Source organism: Ictidomys tridecemlineatus, chromosome 1 (assembly GCF_052094955.1).
Source record: "Ictidomys tridecemlineatus isolate mIctTri1 chromosome 1, mIctTri1.hap1, whole genome shotgun sequence".
Classification (NCBI taxonomy): domain Eukaryota; kingdom Metazoa; phylum Chordata; class Mammalia; order Rodentia; family Sciuridae; genus Ictidomys; species Ictidomys tridecemlineatus.
The window spans coordinates 114298769-114321833 of NC_135477.1; the positions used below are offsets into that span (position 1 = coordinate 114298769).

The 23065-nt window shown below is 32.9% G+C and overlaps 1 protein-coding gene across 2 annotated transcripts in view; it reads right to left on the reverse strand.

The window, feature by feature from the left end:
- The window catches only part of Fbxl17 (F-box and leucine rich repeat protein 17), a 505077-nt gene that overhangs the window by 286866 nt on the left and 195146 nt on the right, over positions 1–23065 (reverse strand). For both annotated transcript variants that reach the window (XM_005327315.5, XM_078045375.1), the window contains exon 6: positions 18226–18356. In XM_005327315.5, the coding sequence (XP_005327372.4) occupies positions 18226–18356 (131 nt within the window). The remainder of the gene's footprint in view (positions 1–18225; positions 18357–23065) is intronic.

Below are 23065 nucleotides of genomic sequence, written 5' to 3' on the forward strand. Positions count from 1 at the left end.
CCCAAGCCACCATTCTAATAATGAACTAATGATTCATGCTCAAGGTGCTTTTGAAACATGATTAAGTCTCCAAACATTTCACTAAGGTGGGTTCCCATTACCCTGATAATAAAAGAGAACTCAAATAAGTTTGCCAAGGTTATATAGTGAATGACCCAAGTTTGGAAAAGAATGAAAACAAAAACATAACAGACCCCAGCCTCCCAACTGCCATTGTAAGCTCTATTCATTAGTAATCAGAGAAACCTTTCAGAGTAATTTATTTCCTTGCTCTGAGTCTATCTGACCTTCTCTGGTGGCCACTGGCAAGTGTTTGCCAAAATGTCACTGACCAAAAAGTTCTTCACAATGCCATGTTTTTTCAAATGAATATGTCGTGAATCAGATGAAAATGTCATCAGTGATTTTGACAACAATAAAAGAAAATATTGAATGAATTTAAGAAAGAGAAGATCTCAATTAAAGAAGTAAAAATTACCAGAGAAAATGTCATCAGTAACCATCAACAAATAAGTAAGCAGAGTACAGCTTTCAGAAAGCAAAGGAGCTACAACCTAAAGGGCAAGGGGGCGGGGGGAATCAGCCAAGAAACAAATGTTCTTTAATGGATCAAAGAGGGAAGAAAGACTCTTTTTACAAAAGCTTGTGAGAAAATTACTCTTTCTTAGAGATCAGACTATTGTTCCTAGGGGAAGAAAGAATGAGAATATGGGAGGCAATGTGTCTAAGCACCTGTGAGGAGCTCTTCATTTTCTTATTTGCATGTCAAAATGAATGACATAATTTGTGAATATCAAAAGTAGTCATAGAAAATTAAGTAGAAATTAAATAAAAATTTACTCCTTGATGCTCTTAAAATAGAATGTCAAAAGTTATTGATTTTTCACTTTGCAGTAAGTTTCACCTGTATAACTACTTAAAATCAAACAACCCAGTTGGATACATCTATTCTTTTAAAATTTAAAAAAAGGGAGAAGGGTGGTCTCACTGAGAAAATTACTTTTGTACTAAGTCTTGGGAGCTTTATCAAAAATGGACCTAACTTGCAAATGCTACTATTAAAATAAATAACTGCCACTTATTATTGAAGAATAGAATATATTTTTTATGTTCTGGAATTTTCATCTGTATATAATTGGCAAATTTTAAATAATAGCTTTAATAGAACTTTCAAAATAATATATGCATAGGCTTTTCATTACCTGCCTGAGGATTAACTATTTTGAAATTAACTATGGTCCAGGTTTAGTCCTAAGCAGTTTACTTCACCTAAACCCATAAAGAACATCGTTCTTTGAACAGTCAGTTAAAGTGAAATCAATGTTAATATAAGCAGTAATAAAACAGACAGTTGCACTTTAGGATTTCCCTCTATATTGGATTATTATCCCATATTCTCCCCCATAAATTTCCCCAAGTCGAGATCAATATGGATCATTACAGATTCTAAATGTTTTATTAAATGCAATGTTCACATGTAGAGCCTACTTAGAGGACTAAAATACAGTGTACAACTAACAGCGATAAATTAATAAAGATAAATACAACCACTGTAATTAAACATTAGAAAAATATTTTAGAAGAAAAATCACAAGGAAAATACATGTGCATATATTAAATAACAGGAGAATAGCACTATAAAATTACTGTGACTTTGTTTCTATTTAAAGTTATGTTTTTCACAATGGGAGGTGACCATCATGTAGCAGCATTGTCTGTGCAGATGTCTAAATATCCTTCAGGGCCTGCTGGGTAATACTTTATACTTCTCCTCCTCTAACAAGCTTCCCTGTTATCTCCTACTTGGAGATGGATGGCTGCCAAGAGCTAACACACACACACACACACACACACACACACACACACACACACACACACATACACACACATAAAAAAAAGCTGTCTGAGTACAGTGAACAAACTTGTGAAAGAAAAATCTTGGAAACAAAAAGACTGGTATCTATTTATAGATTAATTACTAAAAGTTTCTAATTCTAATAAGATAATACTATAAAAAACATTAACTGTATAGTAATGTATACTTCTTCAAAGATAGCCATCTCATAAATATACAGAAATCTGCAGAAAGAAATTTTTTTTCAAGTTCATAACTAAATTAAATAAAAATGACAAGGCATTGTCTTATTTTGTCATTCCTCTTCTAAATAAATTGCTGCCACAAAAATATCATGTTACTTTGGGATTTTTCTCCCTCTGTTTGCATTCTATTTTTTTAATCCAGTAAGGTTAACATGTTGTCAGTTAAATTAAAATGACATTCATACCCACACCATGTACAATCACAAGAATAGGAAGTTATACTCCATGTGTATATGATATATCAAAATACATTCTACTGTCATGTATAACTAAAAAGAACAAATTAAAAAATTGCATCCATGTACCTCATGCATAAACCACCATTCTATGTTGGTGAATTCAATGAGTGCCTGTTTAACTCTTGAATTACAATTACGGAACATTTTTAAAAGTTGTATCTACAGTGCTTAAATGAACTTGAATATTTTGACTCACTTATTTAATTTGTTCCATTTCTTATACAATTTGAGTAGATCTTTTCTGTTCACTATATTGCTTGCCATCCAACTAATCAATCAGTAAGCATTTCTCTAGCTCTTGGTAGGAGCTTATAACTATGGAAAAGTCACAATTTCTGGACATAATTTTAAAACCAAAGTCACTAATATAATACTCTTAAGAAATTTGTGACTCATCTGAGTGTAAATCAAAACAAACAAAAATATGCAACTTATTCTTTTCCTCCTCTACTCAAACAAAAAATAAGACTCTTAAATATATATTCCCCACATAGAAAAATATTTGTGCGTATGTGTATTATAAGCAATGCAATAAAATATTAAAATCTATTGGCAATTTATTAAAGGAGAAAAGATTAAATCAAAACCAAAATAGAAATTCAGTTTAAATTCAAGTTAGAAGAAAAAATGAAAACTATTTCCCAAATGAAACTAGTTCTCAAAATACTATAATAAATCATGGAGAAAATGCTCCAAGGCTTTATTCAACAGGCAATAAAAACCCAGAGGCTGGTCTGATTAGTGTGCTGCTATGGTAAATGGTAAGATGAGCAATAATATATATGTCAGAATCACCTATTCACTGTGACTGGTTTATTGATGCATGGTCAAGGAGCAGTTAGAATTAAGAATAAATGCATTTCAAAAATGAAAAGATTCCCACTTCTATTTGTAGGGTATTCTGGCAGGTATCAATAATATTATTACCTATAAACCATAGAACCTAAGTCCTGCTAGACTTATTACTAAAGGTATAGAGGTTAAAAGGCAAAAATAAAATGGTGATTAATTCTCAGCCATTACCACTCTAAGGCAAAGTCTCCTTTCTTTATTTCTCCTTAATGTGACAATAGAGAAGAAAAGGACAGATATTTAACCTTTAGTATTAATATCTGTTTAATATTAACATCTAGATATTTATTTCTAGTAACACTAGGAACAGCAAATGGGCATCATTTTATTGTAATACTTTATTTGATGATATTTATTTTACTGTTATGATATTTTAATGCTGTGTAGCTAATACTTGTATTCAGTAGACTCCATTGGTAGGTTTAACTGTTTATTGTAACCAAGAGTATCTTTATACTCAGAATAAGCTGTTGGTGGTTCAGATGGACATGCATTCAATCCTAACTCTACCTACTAGATGTGATAATCAGAGAGATTACCTCTTTGTGCCTTGTCTTATCTACAAAATAGGGCATGATGATAGCTATGTCACAGAAGAAAAACTCTTAGCACCTTGTCTGACTTAATATAAAGTCCTCAACACAGGGCAACCACAAAGTATCTTAGTCATCAATTGCTATATATGAACCACACCAAAATTAAGTAGCTTTAAAAGTGGGACTTTTATTTGCTTTCAATGCTGTGGGCCAGTGATATGACTTTAGTCCAGCTGAAGTTCTGCTGATTTCACTATATGAGATTATAGGAAACTGAAGTCTTGACTAAGACTGGATGGTCTACAAGGATCTCACTCACATGTCTCACAGTTCGTCCTGACTGCTGGCTAGACTTCTGTCTTCATATGGTCTTTCATCCTTAGAGAGACTGGTCTGGGCTTATTCACATGTTGATGGAAAAAATCCAAAGAGGCAAGAACAGAAATTGCAAGAACAGAAATTGAAGCCAAAGCTTAGAAATCCCATAACATAATTCCCACTATAGCTACTATTAGAGCAAGTCACAAAGCCAGCCCAGAAGCAAAGGGATAGAGAAACAGACTCTACTTCTTGATGGGAAAGCCAGCAATATCACATTGCACAAGGGAAGTGCATATACAAACAGGAAAAACTTGTGGCTATATTTTGCAATCTCTTATACTTTGAAAAATGAGACTTTTTTATAGCACTTAGGTTATCTTTCAACTATAAGTAATTGTGGAGTTCAAGTTGTAAAGGGCAAAAAAAGAAGTCGTAGGGCTGGGGATCTAGCTTATTGGTAGAGTGCTTGCCTCCCATGCACAAAGCCCTGGGTTCAATCCCCAGGACCACAAAAAAAAAAAAAAAAAAAAAAAAAAAGTACTAGTTTGTATTTTCCCAAAATGGAACAACACTGCTCTGCTTCCTTCAGTGACAGATTTTAAAAGAAGACCAAGATCCAAAACCCATGACTCAGTGGTTGTTTGTTCAGTTTGTTGGGTGGTTTTTCTATATTCTAAAAGTCCTCAACACTTTTCTATTTGATCTTATCAATATATTTATTCCTATCTGATTTGATAGTTTTATGTTTAACAAGTAGCTTTCTAATTGAACATACCATAACAAAGAGCATCACTAAGAAATCTAGATTGAGTATATAGTACTTCTAGAAACGATGAAATTCATAAAGTAATAAACATATCATTGTAAAAAATCATACACTTTTGTTCTTCTCCATGAAAATGGTCACTAGAGAAAAAGTTGGCTTTTGTGATGCAGTTAATTAGCTAGGATGAACAAACTAGTCATACTGATTTAAGAAGATAAAACTTACAGTAAATAATTCTTAGGGCTGGAGTTGTGGCTCAGTAACAGAGTGCTTGGGTTTGATCCTCAGCACCACATAAAATGAATAAATAAAATAAGGGTATTATATCCATCTACAACTAAAAAAATTTAAAAAATTCTTTATATCTACTAACAAACAAAAAAGGAGAAAGCTAAAAACTTGAACTTTATCCTTAGTTTACTATATCAAATATCATTTTCCTCAATATATTTCTAAATTTCTTGTCATAATCCCAGAAAGTTACAAAATGATAATTGTTACCAAGACTAATCTTTAACATGTGTGCCTCTGAAGGATTCATTTCTACATCACAGTCCTCAAAATAACTCATCGATTTGCTTTGGACAACCACACAGGACAGAATATACCACAAAACACACTACATAGTAAGAATCACTCCTTACAAAGGCAGAGAGGAAAAGGAAAAAGCTACTCACTATCTGTCAATGTGGTGAACAGAGAAGCAGTTTGTGGAGTGGTTAATTCCATCACTAATGGCATCTATAATTTTCAATGATTCCAAGAATTGACATTATTTTCAACTCAGGATCTATTATAGCATTATCTTCATTGAGAAACAGTTGGAAACTGAAGTAGTTTTTAATTTTAAACAGTGCTGGCAAAATCATAATACTCAATAACAAGGAAAATCTCAATAATGTTAAATGTGCCTAATCTGGTTTTTAAGTCATTTTAAATTTTTGATTATATTATAAGAAGTCAAATAGCATTCTTCTAGAGGAAATGTCACTAGCCAGTACCTCTTTTGGTGGCTATTTCTCTTCACATTGACCAAGGCATCTTGGCATGAATTACTGAAAGTAGATAATTCAAATTGATAATTAGTGGTTGTTAAGGTTTAGAGAAGAGGAGTCTCCCAAAAGCTCAAGTGTCAGACTATGAAAGAAAGTTCATAAGTGAAACTGTTGAGTTATGAGTGCATTAATCAATTGAATGGATTACCTGGGTGATAACTATAGGCAGGTAGAGATTGGTCACTGAGGGTATGCCTTTGGGGTATATATTTTGCCCCTGGTGATCGAGAGTTATGTCTGCTTCCTGACTGTCATGTCCTAAGCTGATTTCCTCCTTCTGCTGTGATGTTCTGCCTCACCTCAGGCCCAGAGCAATGAAGTCAGCTATCTATCGACTTAAGACTTAAACTGTGAGCTCCAAATAAAATTTTCCCCTCCTCTAAAATTGTTCTAGTCAGATTTTTTGGTCAGCAGCAAAAAAAGCTAAAATAGGGGTAAAAGTTTACCCTATCCTACAGTTCAGGAATAGGTAATCTACTCCTCAACTTATTTTGTAAGAAATCTTATAAATGTCTAAAATAGCCTTTTTGTTTAATTATTTCAAAGTTTTACATGGGTGATAAATACACTATATGTTATATGGAATAGTTATCACTTTTCAAAATAGTGACTATTCTAACATTTTCTAATTATATTCCTTACTAATCTTAATTGCAAGGATTCCAGGATGGTTCCAAAGAGCATCTTGAACAAACAGAAAAGCAATTAGCCTAAATTAATTGCTTTGCTGATGTGATTTGCAGTAGGTATGCATAGTGGTTTTGAAACTCCTGCCAGTGCTTTCACAACTTGATGTTTTGATGATTTTTTTTAGCCTATTTTTGCACCAGAGCAATTAACCAGATAATTGTTCTAATGTGAACCTGGACTTAATCAGTATGTTTAGGTTCACAGTAGCAATTAATCAAGTACTAAACATATATTTAAAGAACATTACTTAAAAGTACTACAAGAAGAGCTAAGAAAAAACTTCCAACATTTTTTTCATATAGCCATACCTTTCTCACCAAGGAGAAGAGCAAATGCTGTAACTATTTCCTTTTCCTTTTTTCAATTAATAAGAAAGGCAAGTAAAGTTTCTAGTTCTTCATTTAAAAGTATTCCAGTCCCTAATGAACATTAAAATTCTGTTTATTGTAAAAATACTGAGACTATAGCTTTCAAATAAAGAGCATACAATACATAAAGCAAGCTCTATCTGAATACAGACGATGACACCAAATCCTTATTAAATATCAGCTTCATTTAGAAATAAATAAATCTGGAAGAAAGGGAGCATTTGAACCAACTCGCTGAATTTCAGCCAATGTTTGAAACAAATTTAAAAGAAGATTTATTCATCTTACAAAAGCAGAATTTATAATTCTCTTAATACAAATGTATAAAAATTACTTCTCAGAGCAGTGGCCCATGCACAGTGTGGGGGGAGGGAATGAAATAAAAGTAAGAGGCCCAAAGATGAGGACACAGGACCTCCTTAAAAGGAGAGAGACTTGGGCTGGGTTTGTGGCTCAGTGGTGGAGTGCTCACCTAGTATGTGCAGGGACCTGGGTTTAGACAATAACGTGATGCAGCACTTCATTATAATCACCATTATTATTTCATCTTTTCTTTAAATATAAAGTACTTCATATTCATTTTAACAGAGATTATTAGTTGCAGTGTTCCTATAATCGTTAATGTCGATTCTGCGTATAATCATACTTCAATAAGTAAGGAGTTATTTTATAGTGCTTTAAAGTAAATATTTTATCAATTAAAGAATTATATACATGAGGCAAAGGGGTCCAAGCTAAAAGTATTCTGTCATTCTTCATGTCTTCAGGAAACCACCCCCTTTCTTAATTTCTAAAAGGACTGTCATACAGAAAATAACCCAGGTACATGTATGTCAGGTCTGCCATTTTTAATTATCACCAATCAAGTCTCAGCAATTTCTTCTCTGGTTAAACATGTGTGTACCTATTTTATGAGATATTTCTTTATGCCACTGTTCATAAACTATTTTAGGATGAAGGCAAATCCCCTCCACTAAATTAATAACTAATCACAGGAGATATTTATCATCTCAAGGCTTTTACAAGAATTGTCAGATTTAATCACCTTTCTCATATTTTCACTATTTACTGGGCTTCATTTATCATACATTTTAAAATTTTGACAACAGTGAGTTATTTTAATTACTATTTCTAGTTTGAGGGATTAAGCATAAGAGAATTCGTAGAAGAAGTTGGGGTGGGAAAGATGGTCAAATTCATCCAAGCAGTCAATAATAAAACTACTGTTTTCATCAAAAAAAATGAAGATTTACTTCATTATTCACAATTTTAAAAAAGATTTGAGCCAAAACCATAGGCTCATAGTACTACATTCATTATCATATAAAATGCATCACATTCTTTCCCAAAATTTAATCATAAATTTTGATTTCATATCATTAGAAAACATGTTTTGTTTTCTTTTGTTTTAAATCCTGCAAACTTCACTGGAGGTGTAGTTTGTAGAAGAACATGTGCTTAGTATTCATGAGGTCAATCCTAGCACCAAAAACAAACAAACAAAATTTAAAAAACAAACATATAATGCCCACTATATCTGTTTATTCATGTTTATATTGCCTGGAAAACATAAAGTTAGTAGCAATACTTAAAGTAACACACTCAAGAATGCCCATAGTATAACTCAAGTGAAGCTCTATTATTATTTGTAGAGGCAATCACTTGCACATTATTGCTCACTAGGTTCCAAAGAAATATAAAAATTAAAATTATCATTACAGGTTAGTACTATAATAAAAATTCACATTATTTTGTTAGACAACATAATATGAACATGGAGAAACACTAGACCAAACTCATTCACAACAAATCTAATTTCCTTCCCATTTCCAGAACTGGAATTAGAAATCAAGCAGGCTGGGATAAGATGCATCTTATATAGATTTTCCTTTCAAGTCATTTCCCTAGGTTAAATTCTTTGGGATTACAGGCTAATTAGTATTTCCTTAAAAATTAAATTGGTAACTAGAAATACTGAAGGAATTGGTAACAACTGATATCCACTATTACTACTATTGAACAATTGACAAATTCTTTTAAATTCGAATACAGTAAGAATCTTACGTGAGAATAAATATATACATTGTTTTGTCAAAGAAATTTGACCTGTTGTAGAAAAATACCATCCGTTATTTGAAAACTCACATATAAAAGAAAAAGTGTATAGATTAGTCACATCAATCATTTCTTACCAAAGATACTAAAACCATTAATGAAATTAACTTCCTTCTCCTTAATTGAAAAACAAAATATATATCCAGTATTCTTCTTTAATTGGCAATGGTTATTTGCTAAAAGTGAAAAGAAATATTCACAGAAAGAGAAATAAATGTGTGCCATTACATACTTAAATAAAGACCTGCACAAAATTCATGAGAAAATTTTGAGACCAACTGTGAGTTTAGGTGTGATATAAAAATGGACAAGACTTTCTACTTTTCCTCAAAAAATTTCATAAGAAATGAAGAATATTTATAAATGGAATTGTTTGAAAAAATACTTTTTATTACAAAATAAGCTGTTTAAAAAAATCTTCAGCTCCATGTATACAATGAAATATCCAAAATTTGTCACCTTTTATACATGCTATAGGGAAAAGAGAAGACAACCTTCTAGTGATGTTCAGAATTTTCAAGCATAGTCTGCTGAAGTCAGATAACCTTACTATTTAAGGTAAAACATTTAGAAATTCAGAAGGGAGCAGCAGCAGCACAAATGTTAAAACTCAAAGAATACCAAGATGACAGGCATGGAGTGGGACTTTCCTGAGCCTACCAGGACATATGGTCCCCCTTAGGTTTGAAGGAGAATAAGGTACTGGAGACAATGAGCCCTTAGTGAATAGAGCTTGGATTTTGAAGGCATACAAAAATAAGTTCTGTTCCTGTCTTCACTTGGTGCAAGTGGTCCACATCTCTGGGCCTTAACTCCTTTGTCTGAGGTTCGTAATTTCTTTCTCAGGGTTATAGCTGAGATTAAATGGTACAATGTATATAGACATTCAGAACAATGTCTGATACTGATTGTAATAAATCGGTAGCTATTATTAGTTATTGTTATTATCCTTGCTCCAGAAAAGAAGAAAACTGTGGGAGAATATTACACACTCTGACCTCAACTGGCACTTCACAACCAAGTACAGTTTTAAAGAGAGGGTGAATGGATAGAAGAACACAAAAAACATCACTTTTGCAGATGGGTTGGACGCCTAGCTACTGGTTGCTTCAATACCATACTATCATTCTTGGTATGGTCTAACAAATAATTGTGAATATGTAAATATAAGACAATGTCAAAAGATGCCTACTTCAAACTAATATCACTTGCTCAGAAAGATGCCTAAAATCTTCCCAGGACTCAGTAAACTATATTTCATTATTCTTTTGGCATAAATATGAATGAATGTTATACAATAAATACAAAAAATATTCAGCAGATTACAGAACTAAGTCAAAACTCAGTTTTACTAAAGCTCCAACTAGCCAGCCCGGACACATTATTAGGTACCAAAAGTATTCAGTCAGACAGCTCAGCCTTTTACTAAGGAAGGACAGTGCGACTGAAAATATAATCAGGAAGCTGCTTTAGTGGTAAGCATTATTATTGTTTTGTTTTGTTTTTTCTTAATGCTGAGATGTCGCTATGTTGCCCAGGCTGGCCCTGGACATCTGGGTTCAAGTGATCCTCATGCCTTAGCCTCTGGAGTAGCTGGATACAGGCAAGCACCACCATGCCCATTAAAATAATTAGCATTATTTTGCTTCCTCTTTATTTCCAAGTTTTCAGACTTTTATAGGAGAAAGCTGGCCATACTCTACACTCTATACTCTAAGATGAAAAGTATTCCTCTCCTCTAGACCACTTAACTTTAACAGAAATCAAACTCAAATTCAACTATGCCTGCTGGATTCAATGGATAGGTTTGTCCCCCTTGGGCAATCTTTAAATCTGAGACTCTAGGAGAATTAAGTAATATTAGGGGATTGAAATGAAATAAAATTCTAAGTCCACTGTGACATGACATTCACTAGAAGATGGTAGATTATCTACCCAGTCCTGGAACACTTATAAATACAATATATAGCGTATGTTCACAAAACAATTCTGGAAATAAAACACAATGGGCACTCAGCAAATATTTTATTATACCAACACCTGCTCAAATCCTTTCTGAACTTTATTTCTAAATATCACCATTTTTTATTGAATAAACAGAAATTTGAAGAAAGAAACAGAATAAACATTCAGAAATGATCAAGGGAATTAGAAAAATCTTTATATAAAGCCTCATTGAGTTTTACATGAGCCAGAGTACTGTCAGTCTCACTGAACAAGGTGGAAGAGTAATCTGTCATGTTACAACAGTAACCTGAATAAACTTAAAAGACTAAACAGGGCTTTTCCTATAAGGAAAGAGAAAAATAGTATTAAGATTTTTAACACTAAAAACAAAGGAATCATGAATCAAATACTAAGTACCACCAAAGAATTCATTTAAAAATAAACGAGCTTAGGGGCAGAGGTTATAACTCAGTGGAAGAATACAAGCTTAGATGTCCAAGTCCCTATGGTCAATATCCAGAAACAAAATAAATAACTTTAAATGACAGTTTTGAAGTTGAAGGAGTTTAGTAAACTAGTCCAACCCTCTTTATCTTACATGAGAGTGAGTTTTCCATCTTAGAATGTCATCAATGAAAATAAAAGCTTTTAATTTATTGTAAACTAAATTGTTTCCTTTTTTTTTTTTAACTCCCACCTATTGGTCAAAGTTTTAGTGTCTGAAATAACAAAAAACTAATTCAGGTAGATCAACTAACTCTCAGTTATCTGTCATATATCTTACTATACTCTAAAAGAACTATCTGGCTTAAAATATGAAATATCTAAAAATCTCTACATTCTGGGTTTTAAAGGAGAATTCAGGTTGTACACTATGTGGAAGACAGCCAGATAATATGGAAGCATGGTCATGCCTGGTGAGAAGAGTAGAGAACTGGAGCAAAGTCCAAGAAAACAGCCCATTCCTTGTCCTGCAAAATTGTGTTGCAAGATCCAAAACTTTTTCAACAGAAGATCCAAATTCAGAATTCTTATGTGCACTATCCCAATTTTTAAAGTGCTAACAACTATTTCAATTTTTAAAAACACTGTATATGCCAAACAAAACACCTTTGTAGACTGGATTCAGATGTGACCTATCAGTTTGCAACTTCAAATGGTCTTATTTAAAAATTTTTTTAAAGAGAAAATATCTATAGTTATCACCCTAAACTTCAGCACATATAAAGAGAATTAGCAATATGTTGTTGACTTTATTATATAGTTAAACTATCCACAACAGTCTAAGATTTAAAATTGTCCAATTTTTGAAGTATACACTGATATAACAGCTCCCTGCACATAAAATATTCACACACCAAATTATGGCATCATAATCCACTTCAACAGCAACTGCTATGATTTGGATGTGGTTTAAGTATGTCCTCCAGAGACTCATGTGTTAGGAAATTGGTCCTCAGTGTGGCAGTGTTGAGCTGGTGGAACCTTTAACAAGTGGAGTCTGCTGGAAGCTGGATAGGTCTTTGGGGGTGCTGTGCTCAAACAGACTATGGTGGTTCTCATGAGATCTCAGTTGGTTCCTACAAGAATATGTTGTTATAAAAAGGCAAGTCTGATCCCTGAATTTTTCTCTGGCTTCCTTTTCTCACCATGAGACCTCTTCTGAAAGTATGTCTCACACTGTGATTAGGACCTCACTAGAGACTAAACACATGGGCCACTTTATTTTAGATTTCCAACCCTAGCTAAATAAAATCTTTTTCATTACATATTACCCATCCTCTGATATTTTGTTATAGCAATGAAAACCCTGGTTTTTGCTATCCTTTCTGATGTTAGCTAGTAGATGCTAAATAATCTTTCATTTCTCTTATATTATTACGCTATAATAATTGCTCCTAATTCATAATTAAGTATTGTCAACTTTCAAATGAAAAAATCATTTGATAATGAGTATACTGATAGTAGGACTGGATTAAGGTTCACCTCCCCCAGGATCAATGTCAAAAATTGAAAATAGGGAGATTATCTTTTTTTTTTTAAGAGAGAGTGAGAGAGGGGGGGGGGGGAGAGAGAGAGAGAGAGAGAGAGAGAGAGAGAGAGAGAGAGAGAGAGAGAGAATTTTTTAAAATACTTATTTATTTTTTAGTTCTCAGCGGACACATCTTTGTTGGTATGTGGTGCTGAGGATTGAACCCGGGCCGCACGCATGCCAGGAAAGCACGCTACCGCTTGAGCCACATCCCCAGCCCCGGGAGATTATCTTTTTGATAGTAGATTTAAAAATTAAAAGTAGCTTTTATAAAGATCTATTAAAGATAATTATATAATTATATTTCTTTTAATACTTATTGTCACAAAAAGAGCTATTATAAGCATATTTCTATAAAGATGCTCAGAATCATTCAGTTTTCACATATCAATTTTTTTGCATGCAAAATATGCTGCTTTGGGGCACTGTGTCAAACACACAAATATGTTAAAGATCAAATTAGATTTAAATTGCAAATGATTTATATCAAGTATAAAGAAACATTTGAATAAACTTATAGTCAGAGACAGGGAAAGAGAGATAATAATCTTATGTTTAATTTAAATTACTGATAGAAATAGTCAGTGTTCTCTTTTCATATAACACTGGAATTTATTTGTATTCAAAAGCAATGTTAAATGTCAAATGACTATAAGACCATCCTTCTGAATACAAGAAAATATCATGCTGTTTAACTCTCACAACACAAAAAGTGCCTTCAGAAAAACAAAAGATAAAGAACAGCATGTCTCAATCAAATAGATCAATTGCACTACCACAACATGCTAGCAGATAACCATGAGCATACAGAAAAGTTTCTTAATTACTATATACTTTTAAACATTTGAACTTCAAAAAATATTCAGATAAGAACTTTAAAAATCTATAAAAGTAACTGAGATTAGTATGGAAGTTAATCTTAATGTGAGAAATGCTTTATTAAAATTAGCAACATTTAAGATAGATCTTTAAAATTGCTATTATATAGGCTACTATGTAATAAATAGAATATAGGTTCTAGTGTTGAAAGAAAATAATGAGTTCAATAAAATAAAAAAGCTAAATGTCAATTGTGTATGAATTTCAGCTATCAAATGAAAAACTGACTCAAAAGCCACTTACTTTTTCTTGTTTGTCCTCATTCACTTGTGTGTGTGTGTGTGTGTGTGTATGTGTGTGTGTGTGTGTGTGTGTGTGTGTGTGTGGCAGTGGGAGGGGAGGGGAAGTAGTGTTCTGGAGATTAAACCTGGGGCCTTATGCATCCAAGGCAAGCACTCTACCAACTGACCTATAGCCCCAGCCCCTCATTCACTTTTTACTTTATCAGTGACAAAAAAAAAAAAGCATCAAAAAGCCAAAGTCAAATAATTGGTCTACATTTAATAAGACTAATCTGACCTTACTCTGAAAGAAAGACTTAAATGAAAACGTGTGTAAAGTGCCTATCAATTACCTGGGTAATAAAGGTTACTTTTTTCCCCACTATCCTCATTATTATCATTAAGTCTTATATAACCTAAAAACAGAAACCTTTGAGAGCAGCAGGGTCTCAGTGTCCCCAGTCTGAGACATAGTACTAAGTATTTAGTAGGAGGTTAATAAATGCTTTCTTGATTTACTGAAGGATAATAATAATAAATGAATATAAAAGATAAGCTAATTGATAGTCTAAAAGCATTAGTACATTCCAGTGGCCTCTATATGAAAGGTTACTAACCCACCTCAGCTAAGTGGTGAAATTATAATTAGGTCTGATAGGAAGTCCCAGATTTATACCAATATAATTACAAATATTACTTAGCTTGGTAATATAGTATGGCAAGAACAATGAGATGAGTAATTTAGATGATACTGTAAAGTGGGTTTTAATGTTTAAAAGTTCTATTATAGTACACAGGATAAGTGCAAGTAGTATAATTAAAACTTAAAAGAGTCTGATCTTTAAAACTCTACTGGTCAACCTAATTAACATATATGTTTTCTCAATTAATCCAAACTTTTCCATTAAAAACAAAAATATACTTTCATTCTTTGAAAATAAATCTGCACAGTATATATATTTAAGATCAAACACCAAATAACTGTTATAGTTAAATAGAAAAGAAATGATTGAAACTGCACAAAGTTTGAAAACATGAAGACTAACAAAGACAAGGAAAGGCACTGTGAGGGCTGCCCACGTTTTCATTCTGTAAGTCACCCTGTTACAGCTAAATAAGCATTTAAAGATCTGGAAGACTGGAAGTTCCTGGACTTCTTTGTTTCAATGATATAAACTTATGCAATCCATAAAATCATATATGGACTGCATAATATTTAACAATTATAGTATCCTTCAATTAGTGACTATCCTACTCAGGACAGATACACAGAAAATTGTTGTGGAAAATAATCTTTTTTGCAGAAACAGTTTTTTTCCCTTTAATTCAATGAATCGCTAAGAAAGTTATCTCAATAATAAGCTAATGTTAAACAACTAAAACTACAAAATCATTTTATTTACTTAATTTTATTATTATGAAAAGCTTTGTAAAGATTATTTTAATCATTACATAATTGCCTATATAGAAAAATGTCAATTATAGAGAAAAAATTTAACTTTTAAACTACTATCAATTTTCCCCTAGATTTTGATATGCTTCATATAGTGAATATTACTAGAGAACAATAAATGCTTTTTATAAATGATGACCATATGTCCATGCTACATTATAAAATTTTTCAAGAAATATGAATATTTGAAATATTAGTAAATATTATAAGAAAAATGTTATGGATTAAAGACTTAAACATAAGACCTGCAACTATAAAACCACTAGGAGAAAAAATTAAGGGGAATGCTTCATTCCACTGGAATGGGCAAAAATTTTTTGAACAAGATCCTAAAAGTACAAGACATTAAAGCAAAAGTAGACTACTGGGATTATATTAAACCTAAAATCTTCTGCACAGAAAAGAAAACAATCAGAGTGGAGAGATGATCTATGAAATGGGAGAAAATATTTGCAAACTACATAATTAATAAGGGGTAAATTCTCTATATATCTAAGATATATAAGGAACTCAAAGAATTCAATAGCAAAAAAACCCGAACAACCCAATCAAAAAATGGAAAAAAGACCTAATTAGACATTTCTTAAAAGAAAACACACAAATAGCCAACAGGTATATTTAAAAATCCTCAATATCCCCAATCATCAGGGAAATGAGCTATCACTTCACTCCAGTAAGAATGGCTATTATTAAAAACAACAACAACAAAAAATAAATTCTGGCAAATTTGGGGAGAAGACAATCTTTTCACATCATTGGTCAGAATTTAATAGGTACAGCTGTTATAGAAAACTGGCAGTTCCTTAAAAAATTCAAAATAGGATAACCATATGATCCTATAATCCTATCACTAGATATATATCCAAAGGAAATGAAATCTATATGTCAAAAAGACATTTGCTCTCGAAATTTACTGAAGCCTATCATAATACCCAAGATATGGAAACAAATGTTCATCAACTGATGAATAAAGAAAATGTAGTATATATGTATGCATGTATTTATTTAAAAATAAGTATTAGCAAAAATAAATACTAGGAGATATATATATATATATATATATATATATATATATATATCCACTAAAAGTATGAAATCCTGTCATTTGTAGAAACATGGATGAATCTGGAGATCATTATTTTAAGTGAAGTAAGCAAGGCACAGAAAGACAAGTTCTGCATTATCTCAATTATATATAGAATATAAAAAAATTTGATTTCATATAAGAATCCTATGCTCATTACCAGAAGCCGGGCAAGAAGTTGATCAATGGGTAATAAGTTACAGTTAGACAAGAATAAGAAGTTCTAGTGTGCTCTTGCACAGTAGGGTGATGATTAATAATGATAATGTAATATTTCAAAAATCTAGAATAAAAGGATTTTTAATGTTTTCACCATGAAAAAATAGGTTAATATTTGAAGAGACAGATATCTTTAACCTGACTTAAACATTAAACAATGTGAACAGGTATCAAAATATCACATGGTACCCCACATATATGTACAATTATTACTTTATGTATCAGTTAAAATTATAAACATTAAAAATAAATACTAGCAAATATTTATTAAAAAGTAAAGGCTATCATATAATATAAAGAGTTATTCGGGATAATCTAAGAAAGTTTCACTAGAAATTACCATAATTGGGGAAAATGAGATCTATATGATTTCATTATTGAAATATAAAATGAATTAGAATTGGGGGGAGGGAGCCTTGGATGTAAATAATTATCTGATAAAAACAACAAATTATTTCTATTTATGAAAAGTATTTCAATCTAAATAGGTTTTAATTTTAGCTAAAATAGTGCTTTATATTTTGAAATCAAAATATATTTGGTGATCTCTCTTTTAAAAAAAATTCTTGAGGGCTGGGGTTGTAGCTCAGTGGTAGAGAACTTGCTTAGCATGTGTAAGACATTGGATTCAATCCTTATCACCACATAAAAATAAATAAAGTTATTTAAAAAAAACTCTTGAAAAGTTAGTGGGAAAGAATTCTGTCCCATGCCTATATTTACAAACCTACATCAACTAATCAGTATTGCCAATACAACTATGCAGTTGCTTTCAATATTAAAATCTACTCTTGAGAGTTTGTCTACATCTTTTTATTCCTTCAGGCAATAGTTTAAAGAAGAAGGGATTTATCATTATTTATAGGACTTTCCACTGTACACATTTTTACACTATATTTTAAACTGTTCATCAAATAACTTCCATTTTCAAAACAAATTATTCAAAGAACAAAATGTCTTCAAGAATCGGTCTAAATGTTTTATGTTTGGGATGATTTCTCAGAGTCTTTTTCCTTGGTAAATATACAGTAAAATCAACCACAAAAAAATGCAAAAATATTAAAAAGACAAACAATATATCCTAGAGGGGTAACAAAGAAAAGAAAGAACAGACAACTATTGCAATTATTTAGGCAAACATTTCCATTAGAGCACATAAAAATCTGCTGTGTTTATAAGCAATGGATGCATTAAAAGTATAAGCCTAGACAGTTTTCAAAACTTAAGCCTATCAATTTGAAAAGGCACAGCTGCAATCAGTTTTACTTAAAGTTGACATGCCTTGTTATAATGGCAATTAGTATTTGTTACATGTTTTCCTCTGTTGTTAAGATGTTACAACAGTTACCTGTCATTTATGATCCAGTTCAGACAGAGATTGAGAGAGCTAAGATTTTTGCACCTCTTGACAATTTCCATCACAGTTTCATTATCCAGTTCAGTGATATGACGTAAGTCCAAGCTGGAAAGGTTTCTTAGCTAATAAGATAAATAAAATGAAAGATAAAAAGGTAAATGCTACATGCATTCTCAAAAACTATAGTACAGTTCATTACAAAGTAGAGTATCACTGTATAGTATTTCAAACAGATAATAACAGTCGAGAATTATCATCTACATAATATTTTACATACCAAATTAAAAATGAGTGTGGAACTCTATGATGAATATATAAATGGCATCAAATGCTAAAACAGATTTTATTGATAAAACAAAATCAAATATTAGAGAATTCTTATCTAAGGTGAGGGAAAGCTGTTGAATACATTATAAAAAGGATCTACAATTGGGTAAACTTATTCTTACAGTGTTAAATTTCAGATATTTATCTTCATAATTATAATGCCATTTCTGAATAGGTTTTCTCATTTTTGAAAGATGAAATATGAGTAAATGCTCAGGGGAAATAGGACTAACTTTCTTCCCTATTTTAGGCAGATTTATCTGTCCTTGAGTACATACCCACCATAAAAATGATGGTTGAATACCAGAAAATCTCAGAAATGACTATATCACAAATTAACAAGTGAATTACAACTCCAGAGGACACATGGAATGTAGCCTTTAATCACCTCTTTAAAAGCCCCTGTTGCTACTTGATGGGCATAATCACAGCCTTTGGGACAGGAGTACCCTGTGTTTCTCCTCTGCTAGCAAAGCAATAAAATGTTTTTCTTTTTTTAAAAAAAAGAAATATGATAAATGGTTAATTCCGAGATATCTTGGTGATATTTGATCAATGTACTCCAAGTTGTACTATTTTATCAATATACTTCATCCTGAAACAATATAAAACACTTAAGAAGCAAAATTTTCTCTACATTCCACCTCCCACATTTCTTCATTTTCTTGATTCCTTTCTTCAGGTTTCCTGTCTTCCCCTGATGCTTACTCTCCAAAAGCAACTTAACAATATCATTTACTCAAAGGTGGAAAGATCTTAATTATCCTCTTCAAATAAGGTACATTTCAAATAGGAATTTTTGCTTAATAAAATGCAAAGAATCAATCTGGAGGAATGTGGTAGATAACATTACACTCTACCACCCTAGGAAAGATGTCTGTGCCCTAATATCTTACTTACTTCGGCAATACAATCATATATACATGATTGAAGTTATGGACCCAAAAATGAGAAGATGATGCCAAATTATTCAAGGAGGCCCAATTTAATCTCATGATCCCTTGAAAAGATTCTCCTAGTTAAGCAGAGAAACTCAATGTTAGAGAGATATGACCAAAGAGATAGTCATGAAAGGAATTTAATGAGACTTTTTGTTTCTTTTAATTTTTTCTTTTTAGATATACATGACAGTTGACTGTATTTTGACATATTATACGTACATGGAGTAAAACTTATTCTAATTAAGATCCCATTCTTGTGGTTGTACATGATCCATGTGCCTTTTAAAAGCACTGAATGTGAGGGAAGAGAACCAGGAATCAAGGAATGTGAGTAGCTCAAGAGCTGGAAACAACACAAACTTGACAGCCAGAAAGAAATAGGGACCTCAGACCTACAACCTTATAGAACTTAATTCTGTCAAAAACTTGAAGAGGAAAAAAATTTGACTATTTCCTTAATTTTTCAGGAAGGAACACAATTAAGTCAACATCTGGAGTTCAGCCTGGTGAGATGGACGACAAGCAGATTTCTAATTTACAATGTTAACATTGAGATTATAAATTTGTGCTGTTTTAAGCCATTGAGTGAGTGGAGACTTGTCATAGCAGCACTAGGAAACTAGTACACAACATTTCCAGCACCTTAAGGGAGCTCACCCAGGACTATATGCCTCACAGTTCCTGGTCTCTGATTTAGAGACCTCTGTCAAAAGCCTCAGAGTGGTGAAAGAGCCAAGACCTCCTTGGAGTCAGTTCAATTTAATCCCCCAAAGAAAAGCAGACACTTGAACCTTTACTGTAAATGTTCTTTATATCTGCTGTCCAATATGGTAACCATTAATCACATGTAGTTACCAAGTACTTCAAATGTGACCAGCATGGCAGGGATATAAATCTTAAATTTAATTTTAATTCCTTTACACAATTTTATATCTGTGTGCTGCCAGTGGCTACAATGTTGGACATAGCTCTCCTAAATATGAATGGTCATTGGAGGAATGGGAAGTCAGTCAGCCAAGTAAACTCTTTTCACCTCAGTTCAAAAAGGGAGAAACTAGTTCCCTGAAACCCATGAAGCACAGGCAGGTCCAGATCAGTCTGGCTGACAGTGGCAGAGCCCCACACTGAGTCCAGAGACAGCTGACAGCCACAACACTGAATGCCACAGAGCTGTATCTTTGAACACATCACCTAATGCCACAGCCCGGTGTCCCCCGTGGGACCTGAGACTCCATTACTGAAAGCAACCACCTCAAGCATGGGAAACCTTCGTTGCCATCTTTAGTTGGGGAACTCCCAGCTTGGAACACTGGCTGGACAGGTAGTCCCCAACTCCTTCCTCTCCCTAGCAGCCACTAACTCCCCACAAATACAAAACAGCTCTTGCCAGTACAAAACATCTCTCCAAGACAGGTGTGGAGCCCTTGTAGCGCAAACTACAAGACCTCTGAAGAGAAGGGTCCCTGATTAGGAAGTAGAAAGAGAGGGAGTAAATGAAATACATTTAGAGACTAAATTAGAGACCAGGAACTGTGAGGTCTATAGGTGATATAAGGAGAAAAGACCAGGTACCCACATCACACGAGCAGGCCTAAAAGGAGATCCTTGGGAGTCTTGTATCAGAGACTGACTAGTGCCATAATTCCAGGTACCCTGTACCCAAGACCAACCCTCCATTCCTGGTAACATTTACCATTCTGAGGGTGGAGATACCAGCAAATAGCAGACAATACCACCTATTATATGAGAAGGGAAGCAGGAAACTGCTGAACTCCAACAAAAATAATCCTTGTTTCTTCCTTTAAGACTTTTTTATTTACCCCTTCCCTCTTTATTCTCCTGCCCTCTCATCCCCAACATTTGTGAAACCAAGTACTTTGCATTAATTAGGATACTGAAGACTAGGATGTCTGAATAGTATATTACTGTTGTGTTGCATATTGTTTTATTTCCTATTTTTACATTTTTTATTTTTCTTAATACTTATGTGTTTGTTATATATACTCTATTGTCTTCCCAATTACTTGTCTCCTAAAATCACTTCCTCTCTCTTCCTCTGCTAATAACCATCTTCTTTAGATTCCTCTTTCACACTTCCTAAGATCTAATGACTATATCCTTACCTCCTACCCCTTCAACATCTAACTTTACACCTCTCCCCTAGGTTCTTCTTCCACCATCAGAAAGTGTAAACCCTTTTGCAAATCTACTGCTTATATTGTAGATAATAACTAAACTCATCATTTCTGTATGTTGCGACAAAACTGTAAATGTCTTAATAATAACTATTTGGTTTAAAGTTGTATATTATTTGTATTGGGATCTGTAAACATTGTTCTTCCCCTCAAAGGAGAGGTACTGGAACCCTGCAGGGGCACTATAAGCCTAAAGTATAAAAATGGTAATACCCTGGATCCCCAGCGCTAGAAGGGAAGGCACACGAACAACATGAAAAAACACAAGGGAAAAGAGTGCCTCAAACAAATCAAGACCCTACATTATTAGAATCCATGTCTAGGACATCAGAAAAAAAGGACAGAGAAGGAGTACACAATATATATAATTAAAATGTTCTATGAATTAAAGGATGATATAAGAGAAAAATACAGGCAGCAAAAGATAATTTCAATAAAGAGCTACATAAGCAAATTCAGGAAACAAAAGATTATTTCAATAAGAAATGGAGGTTCTGGGCTGGGGATGTGGCTCAAGCAGTAGCACGCTGGCCTGGCATGTGTGCGGCCCGGGTTCCATCGTCAGCACCACATACAAACAAAGATGTTGTGTCCGTCGAAAACTAAAAAATAAATATTAAAATTCTTTCTCTCTCCTCTCTCTCTCTCTCTCTCTCTCTCTCCCCCCTCTCTTTAAAAAAATGGAGATTCTAAAAAAAATCAAACAGAAATCCTTGAAATGAAAGAAACAATAAGCCAAATTAAAACCTCAATAGAAAGCATCACCAACAGATTGAACCACTTGGAAAATAAGACCTCAGACAATGAAAAAAAAAAATAATCTCCAAAAGAATGTAGATCACACAAAAGAATGCAGATCTTAGATGGTAAAAAACCATGAGCAGAACATTCAAGAAATATGGGATGATAGAAAAGGACCAAATTTAAGTGTTATTGGGATAGAGGAAGGCATAGCGTTCCATACTAAAAGAATGAACTACCTATTCAATGAAATAATATCAGAAAATTTTCCAGACATAAAAAAATGAATTAGAAAACCAAATACAAGAGGCTTACAGATGCCAAATGTACAAAATCACAACAGATCCACACTAAGGCACATTATGATGAAAACATCTAGCATTTAGAATAAGGAGAGAGTATTAAAAGCCACCAGACAAAGGAATCAGATTATATATAGCAGGAAACCAAGTAGAATATCTGCAGATTTTTCAACACAGACCCTGAAAGCTAGAAGATCCTGGAACAACATATACCAAGCTCTAAAAGAAAATGGATGTCAAACAAAAATCTTATATCCAGCAAAATTAAGTTTTAGATTTTATGATGAAATAAAAAACTTCCACGATGAACAAAAGTTGAAAGAAT